An 11958-nucleotide genomic window follows, 5' to 3' on the forward strand; every position below is an offset into this window, starting at 1 on the left:
CTCCTCAGCCACTAGCCCCAGATAGGAAGGATGGTTCAGGGCTTAAAGTGCTGTCGTGGGACTCAGAAGAACTGGCTTCAGTTCCAGGCTCTTCCACAGACTTCTGCTGTGACCTTGGTCAACTCACTTAGTCCCTCGATACCTTAGCAACATGTGTTTTAATATGGCTCAATGTAGAGGTTTACATCTGGGAACAAGGGACGCAGGCCATGCTTACTGGATGGGGACTCAATTCTGGGAAGCAGTGACTCTAAAAAGACCTGGGGGCCATAATCAGATGAACATGTGCTCCTAGTGTGGCACTACTGATCAAAAAGCTAGAGCAAGCCAGGATGTACAACCAGGAAAATCTCAAGCAGGAGCAGAGAGATTATTTTACCTCTGTGTTTGGCCCTGGTGCGACCATCGCTGGGATTCTGTGTCCAGTTCTGGGGGCTACAGGTCAAGAAGGATGATGATAAATTGTAGAGGGGTCAGAGAAGAGCCCAGAGAATGATGAAATGCTTAGAAAACCTGCCTCATAGTGATAGGCTTACAGATCCCAATCTATTTAGCTTAACATAGAGAAGGTTAAGGGGTGACTTTGTCACAATCTGTAAGTACCCGAATGGGGAACAAAAGTTTAACAATCGGCGCTTCAGTCTAGCAGAGAAAGTTATAACAGGATCCAATGGCTGGAAGCTGAATCTAGACAAATTCAGACTGGTAGTAAGATGGAATTTTTTTGGACAATGAGGGTAATTAACCACTGGAACAATTTACCAAGGTAGATTTTCCAGCACTGACAATTGTTAAATCGAGGCAGGATGTTGATCTAACTCTGCTCTAGGAGTTATTGTGGGGCAGGTCTCTGCCTTGTGCTGTGCAGGGGGGTCAGACTAGGTGATCACAGTGGTGCCTTCTGGCCTTGGGATCTGCCCAGTGGGGTTAATAGCACTGACCTAATGCATGGGGTGTTGTACTGTGAGGCACTTGGACTCTTCAATAACTGGGGCCAGAGTTAAGTGCCTTAGAGAGATTTCAGCTCTGTGCCTCATAAGGGCGATTTGGGGCACTGAGTGGAGAACCTGAACTTCTCCCCTGCCCAGCTGGAGTAACTGATGTGCTAGGACTACCTCCGAGCCCGTTTTCCCTGGCAGCTTGGGACTTCCGTAGCCTGCCTTGCTTGAGCCAGACCGCTTGCCTGCTGCAAACACAGCCCCAGGTCTGCACCACGTCCTGCAAGCTGCAGGCTTAACTGAAAACAGTTTAAGAAGTGTTCCTGTCTCCAGCGTGCAGATAGCCAGCTCCCAATGGGTTCCAAACCCCAAATAAATCTGTTTTACTCTATATAAAGCATATACAGGGTAAATTCATTAGCTGTTCACCCTCTATAACACTGATAGAGAGATATGCACAGCTGGTTGCTACCCAGGAATTAATTACTTGCTTTGGGTTAATTAATAAGTAAAAAGTGATTTTATTAAATATAAAACAAGTTAGGATTTTAATGTTCCAAGAAATAATCAGACATATTGAAGTTAAAGTTTCAACTCCTAAAGCTCCAATAACTTCAAATAAAAACAGCAAGTCTAGCATAAAAAGTAGGAAACTAAATGGCAGGTGATATCACTTCCAGAGATCTTTTCAATAAAGCTTCTTTTCGACAAGACTTCCTCCTTGTCTGGTCCAGCCAATCCTCCCCATTGTTACTGTCCATCGTCTCAGTTCTTTCAGGCATCTCTTTGGAGGTGAGAGGGTATCTTGGCTGTTGAAGACAAAAGGAGGGTTTTTTTCAGGCTTTATATGATTCTCTCTCTAGTTGCACATCACAAGCACAAGTGAGTCTCTGCCACCTGCTCAAGTTAATGTCTATGAACGATTCAGCTTTTTGCAGACCCGCCCATTGTTTACGTGTTAGTATTGAATGTTCCCAGGCAGTCAGATGTGATTGGTGTCGGCCAAGTCATTAGTTTACTTGTATAACTCCTTCTCACTTGCTGGCAATTGTCTTATGTGCTTCCACAGCAACACTTTAATACAGCTAGAGCCAACACTCAATAACTTCAGATAAAAAAAAGAGTAAATGCATACAATGGAATGAATCCTTTCAGTAGATAATAACTTTTGCGAAAAATTATTATATGGCAGTATAAGCATAAAATTTCTGTTATGTTCATTTTACACTCATACCATATTTCTATAAGCATTATGGGTGCAATGTGTACCATCAGAACATGCAGCGACCTGTTTGCTAAGGCGCATATTTTGGTTTTGAGCACACAGGCTCAGTGGATCTGAGATTCTGATTCTAGCTGCCCATCATTTCCTTACTGGTGGATTTTAAGGTATTAGGTACTTCACCTACCGTAGACATACGACGACTGTACCCGGGCTCAGGACCAAAGGTCATCTAGCCCGTATCCTTGATCTTACAGCAGTGGCCAGAATGCGCGGTGCCCGAGGGGTGACCTAACAGGCAAATGATCAATGTGATCTCTCTCCTGCCACCATCTCCATCCTTGAACAAACCGGCAGCTCGAGGAGCATCCTCACCATCCGGCTATATGCTCTTTATGACTTAACCAGCATGTTTTATATCAGTCCCTTTTAGGACTGGTAGCTAGAGATCATCTGTCTTTTCTCTCTCTCGTAAGGCGATATTGCGCCTTTGATTGGAAGCGAATGTATTGGTTGAAGCCCCTCTCTGTATTATAAGTTGAAGGGTTTTCAACTCAACTTTGGATCCAAATGCCCCTCACTCTGCAAAGATTGGACAAGGCTGGAGTAAAAAACCTGGCCACTGCCTTCCGGACATGTTGAGAATACAAAATAGTATATCTGTGCAAGTAGTGCTGAGGCAGGGCCGGGGATAGGTCTCGTTCCTAGGACAGGACACTCAAACTGCAATTACCATGGCATTAATTGGCACTCTCAGGAGAGACAGAGAGAGAGCAAGAGAGGGTATTATTAGTCATTTTGTTAGTCAGCCAATCAATGATTAGAAGCTATGCCATGTGGGCTTATATGACCAATCGCTCACCAAATCCTTTTGGCTAATAAATGCACATGTAGGTTGGTTTCCAAACAAACAAAAGGGTTCACTCTGCCTGAAAAGTGTTTGGAACTAGGTACTCACTTTGCCTGGCAAGAATGGGCTCTCATAGAAAGACAAAACAATACAGATCTAATGTTCTCTGGGTAACTGGGGAGGGAGGGCTGGAAAGGATCACAGCAGTGGACCTATGACAGTGGTGACTTGAGTGGGTCTTTCTAACAAATCTATTATATTTCAACCACAAGTTATTGGGCTTGAGGCAGGAATTGCTGGGTGAAATTCAGCGGTCTATTATATAGGAAGTTAGATTAGATCACTACACTGCTTCTAGCATTTTAATCAATGAAGATTACGATTGCAGACTGTGTGGAACAGATTAACAGAAGGCTTCATGGTACACAGATTTCATTAATGAAAAGCATATTAAGGAAGGATTTTAACAAATAAGTAAATATTAATAACAATTATTTACAATTAAAAGCAAAGGTAAAAATGCTGGAAAATTATATTTTATTATGGTGACGTCAATAGTGAAGCCATAGTTAAAGTTGAGTCAAGTTTTGCCCTCAGAGCAAGGATTCAACTTCTATATCTATGCAAAATATGGTGTAGCCTCAGCCAGCACTGTAACGCTTACTCTCTGAGTGCAGAATGAGTTTTCAGGGAATTTACAAGTCAACCTGCTAAGTAGTTTAGGAATGAATGCACATAGTCTGCCTCCCTTAAAACTCCTTCTTCCTTATATGTATTCCACTGAACAACCTAATTCCCTGTACAAAACAGGATACACTTTATTCATGAAAGAGAAGCTTTAAGGGTACAGGACTGCAGTTATGCTAACTGGGATTTTTGGAGGCAAACAATACAATTTTTCGTTTTGGGAGGCTGTGACTATGGTCGCTGGAGGGACTATACTGAGAATGCTCAATCAGGGCGAACTGCAAGGAGTAGGGCAGACAATTCTCAAAACTGATGGCTTGTTCTTATGAATGATTCACTAAAGCAGTAACCAAACAGCTTCTATAATACCTTACTGGATACCAAGAAGTCAAAATACAGTTCTCTTCAGTCAATCTAGCCTTTAATTCCCACTGAGACAGCTAAGTTCATCTAGTGAGTGTTATTTAAAATCTTATTCACCAACTGTAAAATTCTACCACTCAAGAGATCGGACACATTATACACCAGCTCAAATACACACTTACAGCCAATTCTTATTAACTAATCTAAGATTTATTTAGAGGGAAAAGGAAGAGAGTTATTGTGTTAAAAGATCATTTTACATACATATATGAATCCAGTTTATAGCTCAGTTGGAAAGCAGAGATGGTGAGGCTGTCTATTTGTAGAAATCCTTCTGGAATTAATGGAAAAAGTCATAGCCCAATAGGCAGCCCATATGCAGAGTTTTTTTCAAATTCTTCAATAAGAATTGCAGAGCCAATCCAGAAGTCCTCCATCTTGTCACTTGAATTTCCCCTGACAACATTTAAGCAGATCTGAGATACTAAGGATCAGGCCCCAAAGTCCCACTATAGCTGAAGTTCAGCTGATTAGCCTCTTGTCTGCAGATGATCACAGCAGGCCTTCCTTGGACGAAGAATAGGCAATATGCATTGTTGCTTTGAAATATATCTCTATTTCCTATGTATACACTGATAACTATTAACATTGACTAGCATAACGCAATTAACCATTGGAGAGGTTCACAGGTAGTTTATTACAAACTTCAAAGAGAAATAAAGACAATGATATTATTACACCATAAGTTTCATCTAAATGTTTATATCCCCTTTAGACCTCTGAATCAAGAGAATAGGTAATGAAACATTACTTACAGGAACTGAAATTTAGAATCTACAAGTTAATTTGGTCACATTGTTGAACTTCTAATAAGATATAGGTAAACCCAGACAAAAACAGTTAGTATCTGCTTCTGATTCTCTAATAACAGAGGCCTTTATTTCAAGAATTCTAGTTTATTTACCATGGCTTTTCTAGCTATCTACAAGGAATAGCCCTGTTTACCATTTTAATATTTTTCTAATATGTCCTTAACGGTTGCTTTTAGTTCAACTGGCCTGCTGGTTGCTTAATCCTCGCTGGTTCAGCGTGACAGAGGCACTTGCACACCATGGATCATATTGTTCCTAGATATACAGATTAGACAGACCAAATCAGCGCCCCCACTGGAGTCTGTTAGTGGAATAGTTTTGAAAGATCTTCATGATCCGTTTACGAATCTCTTTGGTTTTTATGCTGTACACAATGGGATTGAGCACCGGGGTTAAGAAGAGGTGGAGATAAGAGAGAAGAATTTCACTCTGATGAAGAGTCTTTTTCTTGAACCTCTGAATCAAAGACAAACTGATCGGCAGGATGTAGAAAAGCAGGGTGACACAGATGTGGGAGACACAGGTGTTCAGCGCCTTGAGACGCTCTTGCCAGGATGTGATACTCAGTACTGTCTGAAGGATCATGATGTAAGACAAGGTAATGAGCACTGAGTCTAATCCCAGAGATGAAAAGACAATAAACAGACCATAGAAGCTGCTGGGCGTAATGTCTGCACAGGCCATTTTCATCACATCTGGGTACAAACAATACGAATAAGAGAGAGGTTGGATCCTGCCGTAGGGCAACCTCTTGAGAAGAATGACAGCTGGGATATGCAGCCCAGCACCCCTGATTATTATCGCCAGCCCTATGTTTCCTATCCTAGCACTGGTTGAAGTCGAAGCGTATCTCAGTGGGTGGTGTATTGCAACAAAGCGGTCAAATGCCATGGCTAGAAGTACAGAAGATTCCATGAAGAGGAAAGTCTGAATAAAGAAAAGTTGGGTCAGACAGACATCAATGCCAATTTCTCTGGTGTTAAACAGGAAGACGCTGAGCATTGTTGGCAAGGTAGAAACAGATAAGCCAAGGTCGGTGACAGACAACATAGAGAGGAACAAGTACATGGGCTGATGGAGATTTTTCTGTGTCTTTATCACAAACAGAATCAGACTATTTCCTAAAATTGCAATGGGGTACAGGGAACAGAAAAGGATGGAGGTCCAAGGGCCATCAGCTTCCAGCCCTGGGATGCCTGCAAGGAGGAATGTTGCAGGGGTCATGTTGCTTTCATTGCAGGTTGGCATGATGAACGTGGAAGAGTCTGGTCAGTTTATTAAACCACATTCCCTACAATTAAAAGCAACATTATTAAAAATATGTGACACCATGACAGACAATGTGGCTCTTCCTGCCCTGCTTTTCAGACAGGTTAGAGTCAGTACCTTGATTAAAAACCCTCGTGGTAGTCACCGATCCCCAGATCAGTTATAAAATTCCATTACTAATAATATCCTGTGCTTGCGTAGAGCTTCGCATTCATACATCTCAAAGTCCTTTACAAAAGAGCACAAGTATCAGTGGGTCTGATTTAAAGCCCATTGATGCTCATAGGTAGGAGGATGTAGATCCTCACGTAACTGAGGGGGAAACTAAAGCACAGAACAGGTAAGGAACTTGTGCAAGGCCATGCAGGAGATCAGTGACAAAACTCAGGTCTTCCAGCTCTCAGCCGAGTGCACCTTCACTAGACTGGACCACATCCTCTCCCCTCGATGGAGCTTGGCATATGAAGACTTGCATGAACTCATTATTAAAGAGAACATCAGAAAAGCAGAGTGGATCTGAACCCAAACCTTGGATCAGAACACCTGTGCATTCCAGAACAAGGTTTCAGTCTGGATCCAGATCTCAACTGTTTAGCTTCGGTCCACCATACAAAAATTAAATGGTTTACCTACTTGAGAGGAGAAAAATTATGTCATGTGACTGGCCCATGGGCTGAGAAGTGTTCATACAAACTATTCAGTGATGACTGACAATGAGTGTCCAAAGACACACAAGGAAGCTACGGCAGAACAGGGAACAAAATCCAGCTTTGCTGTGTTTTAGCTATAAACGTCAGTCTGCCCCCACTGTTTTACATGATGTTATTATTAGAGGGGAGGGGACTAAAAGAAAAGGAGTCTCTGAAGACTGTGATAGCTGTGTACAATCTTCATTCTAGATGCAATGGAGGCACATGACTTATGAGGAGAGGCTGAGAGAACTGGGGTTATTTAGTCTGCAGAAGAGAAGAGTGAGGGGAGATTACCGCAGCGCTTCAATCCTACTGAAGGGGATTCAAAGAGAATGGAGCTCGCTGTTTTTCAGTATGCAGCTATGTACAGAACGAGAAGCAGTTGGTCTCCAAGTTGCAGTGGGGGAGTCTAGGTTGGATATGGGAAACACTATTTCACTAGGAGGGTGGTGAAGCAACTTGTACATGGGTTTAGCTAAGGAGGTGTGGAAATCTCCCATCCTTAGAAGTTCTTTAGGCCTGGCTTTGACAAAGCCCTGCTGGGATGATTAGATAGTGTGGGTCCTGCCTTTGAGCAGGGGATTGGACTAATGACCTCGCTGAGGTCTCTTCAACCCTAATATTCTATGATTCTATGCCTCCTTTGCTCATACTGGATGAGATCCACCCCTGTGCAGAGAGTCAGAATTCCTCAAACTGTCATTTTGCCATGTGCAAAGTTTCCTGTGAAAAACCTTAGCCTCAGGTGTGTGCATGACTCCTAGGGACAGTAACGGGCTCAGCTGGCCCTTACCCAGCAAAACCCTCATTGAAGTTAAGTTTTCTTGGTACAAAGACAAAGAGCTCAATTTTCCCACTTATGGTATCCAAGCAGAAACTCCAGGGAGTGTTATATTCCAAGCAAGCACAATACCTCCAGAAGTTGCACAAAGTGCAAGTCATGCTTTCGCAGGCTACAGCACACACTCCCCTTAGCTAGAAACTCCAGACAGGTTAGTCAGTATTTGTCACGCCAGGGTTAATTGCAGCCCTTGCTGTTAAGTGTCTGGTGCTAGTGACTGTCAGTAAAGTTATGGGTCTAGATAGACCTCTGTTTGAATGTGGTATGGCGATTCCTAGGTTCCCTGTTACCATACACAGCCCCAGGCAAGTCAATGGTACTTACAAAAAAGTGCCACCGGGAGTTAAAAACACAAGGTGGCTTCTACTGGGATTTGTGCTCTTCACTCATGGAAAATTCCAGGCTACGTGGGTAATTTTTGCACCACTGGGCCCTCAGATTACAGGCACCACAAGGCAGGGACCTGTCTTCCTATGGGGCTGGGTCCTATATAAAAAAGCTAATGATGCTGATAATTAAAATGTGTCATTCTCATTGTTTACAGATTTAAACATTTCAAGCAGTTGAGACTGTCTATTAATATAAGTGAAATTGATGCAACAGGAACAGCACACTTACCAAAGCCGCTAAAATAGAAGCTGGAGAGGGTTCATCAGCTGCTCCTGAGGAAGCTGAGCGTGAACGCTCTGCTCAGAAACATTCCCTCGTTCTGTCAGGCACACAGTGTGGAGACATTTATAGCGCAGCGGGTAAAAGCTCTTGAGGATGAGTGAATCAATTGGGAATCACCATTGATCGCATTGTTACGCATTTTAGTTCGACCAGCACAAATGGAAAACACCTAAAAGGTAAATGATTTGAAGTATTTCTGCACTGACTCAGTTTACACTAGTGTAGCTTCCAGGATTAAGGGATAACCTAATTCACAAAGTGTTTCGCAATATTCAGCAATCGTCCATCCCAGAGCTGGTGTAAATGGTGCAACTGCATGTGTCAGGGGACTGTCACTGACTTGCTTTTGGTCAGGATTTGACCCTGATTTTTTTTATCCTCAAAGAGAATTTAGTTCTTGTGAAAGGTGCCAGACTGAGAGACCTGGAGGTGTCTGTGCTTTAACGAGTCAAAATTCCACACATGCTATTGGGAATTGACACCACCAAGTCTGTACTGTATGGCACATGGGCAAGTGAATTTGTAATCTTTCCATTAACTGGATTTGAAACAATATATTTTACTGTGCAACTTAAACAAAGCAGCCAGATCTCCCCATAGTTCCAGGGAATCTCCAACCACCCTCCTAGGAACCCACCCGTTCTCGCACAACCATCCGTTCTCCTCTGTACTCCATCAAGCTCCCCTCCAACCATGAACTCATTATGCAGCCCCTTCTCCAGCCCAGTAATCCTCTCTCCTCATCAATGCCATTCCTCTCCACAGGATCCCCTCCTCACCTTGTAACCCATTTCCCAACTCCAGGCCCCAAAGACTTCATCCTGCCCTCCCAGGTCTTCGGTTCTGCCCTGCAGGCCCTTGTCTTCCTTTGTCTCTGCGTTGTCACCTTCCTACATGGTTCCATTCCGGTCACCATTTCTCCTACATCTGGCCTCTTCTACCTCCTCCCTGTCCTGACTCCAACTCCTCCCACCACTGTATCTTTCCCCCAGATCCCCATGACTAGCTCCACATAACTTCTCATCAGCCCCATCCCCCATATCACCTCCACTGAGGGCAGAAGGGGGCCTTCCCCCCACCCTGCCCCTCGCAGTCCATCACCCCCTCCATATCACCCAGCCTGAGAGGACAATGGGGCCTGCCATTTGCCCTGCCCTTCACAGGCCATCGGCCCCTCCATTTCACCCAGGTATAGATGATCTCTGGGACTCTGCAGGGTCCTAGGTCTCTGACTCCAGCCCAAGCCTGAATGTCTATACCACAATTGAATGGCTCCCTAGGCTAAGCCCTGCAAGCCAAAGTCAGTGGACATGGGCCAGACAGGGGTATTTAACTGCAGTGTGGACAGACCATTAGCTCTGGTCTACACTACGAGTTTAGGTTGAATTCAGCAGCGATAGATCGATTTAACCCTGCACCCTTTCACACGACAAAGCCATTTTTGTTGACTTACAGGGCTCTTAAAATCAATTTCTGTACTCCTCCCCTATGAGAGGATTAGCACTAAAATCGACTGTGCTGGGTCTAATTTGGGGTAGTGTGCATGCAATTCGACAGTATTGGCCTCTGGTACTGACCACTCTGGACAACACTCTTAATTCAGATGCACTGGCCAAGCAGACAGGAAAAACCCCGCGAACTTTTGAATCTAATTTCCTGTTTGGCCACTGTGGCGAGCTGATCAGCACAGATGACCATGGAGTCCCAGAATCACAAAAGAGCTCCTGCATGGACCAAACGGGAGGTACACGATCTGATCGCGGTATGGGGAGATGAATCCGTGCTATCCGAACTCCGTTCCAAAGGATGAAATGCCTAAATATTTGAAAAAATCTCCAAGGGCATGAAGGACAGAAGCTATAACAAGGACCCGCAGCAGTGTCATGTGAAACTTTAGGAACTGAGGCAAGTCTACCAAAAAACCAAAGAGGCAAACAGCCGCTCCAGGTCAGAGCCCCAGACATGCCGCTTCTATGATGAGCTGCATGCCATTCTAGGGGGTGCCCCCACCACTACCCAACCCAAGTGCGTGGACTCTTCTCACGCAACAGAGATGCGGAATTTGGGGATGAGAAAGTTGAGGAGGAGAAGGAGGTTGAAGACAGCACACAGCAAGCAAGCAGAGAAACTGTTTTCCCCAACAGCCAGGAACTGTTTATTGCCCTGGAGCCAGTACCCTCCCAACCCACCCAAGGCAGGCTCATGGATCTTGAAGGCAGAGAAGGGACCTCTGGAGAGTGTACCTTTGTAAATATAATACATGGTGTTAGGGGGCTTAGTCCTTCACCCTCTCACTTCCCTGGTCCTTCTCGCATGAACAGAGAGTAACAATACCTGAAGTCCACAGGCGCAAACAAGTTGATGTTTATTGGGGTGAACTTCTAGGAAGCATGATTCCAGTTTCCATCTTTAGTGTCCCCCTTCCGAGTTCTGATACCACAGAGCCTTGCCTGTGTCCCTGTTTCTGTTCCCATCCCATTTCCATTTCCCCTTTTCGCAAAACATGATCCCAATTCCCCCATCCCCAGTCCCTGTTCTCATTTCCCCCCCACCACTTCCTGATGGACTGCAAACTATATAGTAAAACCTGAGTTTTGCTTAGCTATACCTTAACCAATCATTTTACTGAAATTTAACTAACCACTCCTAACATAATGTAACATGGTTATTTAACCAATGATATTCCACCACCACCACCCAACAAAATTAATTATACAGCAGACAGAAACAATTACAGAACCAGACAGAGACCATGCAAGTAAACATACAAAACAATACAGAAGTGAGGATTTCACAACTACATCTATACAGACTTAAGGGATCTCCAGCTGTGTCTATTGATAAGTGAGTTCTTGCCAGACAGGATGCTATCAAACTAAGTTTCCTTTTACATCTTCTAGGCTTTTCCCTTTCTCTGGAGGTGATGGAATATCAGGACAGGATTGTATTCCTAACAGCCCAATAGCACCTTATTTCAATGTGACTAGTTTGGAATGTGAGGATGTGACCCTACACTTCCCAGTTTATGGCTGCCTAACTACCTCTTAGCTGAAGGCCTTAGCCAGTCACAGTAAGAGAAGGCCATTCCACAGACAGTGATCTTTGATTCTTTCTTTTATACCTCTATAACTAGCTACGTGCTAAGAATACACCTAAATTCTTTCTTTTATACCTCTATAACTAGCTAAGTGATAAGAATACACCTAAATTCTTAAAGTATAGGCCTTTGTAGACAGGCCTGAAAATCTATATCCTAACACTTGGTTTAAAAGCAAGTGTGTCTAATGATTAATTTGCCCTTATGATAAGCTTTCCCAAATCTGGACCTTAGCGTCCAATAATCTGGGTGCCGGCATGAACCCCTCTAAGCTTAATTACCAGCTTAGATTTGATCTCGCTGCCACCATCCAAGAATTTCCAGGGTCTTGGCTCACTCTGGTCCCCCCAAAACCTTCCCTGGGGAGCCCCCAAGACTCAGATGCCCTGAGTCTCCAACAAAGGGAAATAAACCATTCCCCCCACCTCTCTCCCACCCAGAATTTCCTCTCTGGG

The 11958-nt window shown here is 44.0% G+C and overlaps 1 protein-coding gene across 1 annotated transcript; it reads right to left on the minus strand.

Moving 5' to 3' along the window:
• Window positions 1-5214: 5214 nt before the first annotated feature.
• Window positions 5215-6180, minus strand: LOC116836859 (olfactory receptor 51G2-like). Its single transcript, XM_032800834.1, has one exon. It carries the CDS (start codon window positions 6178-6180, stop codon window positions 5215-5217), a length of 966 nt encoding a protein of 321 aa, XP_032656725.1.
• Between the last annotated feature and the right edge of the window lie 5778 nt (window positions 6181-11958).

The sequence above is a fragment of the Chelonoidis abingdonii genome, chromosome 1 (genome assembly GCF_003597395.2).
Source record: "Chelonoidis abingdonii isolate Lonesome George chromosome 1, CheloAbing_2.0, whole genome shotgun sequence".
NCBI classification, from domain to species: domain Eukaryota; kingdom Metazoa; phylum Chordata; order Testudines; family Testudinidae; genus Chelonoidis; species Chelonoidis abingdonii.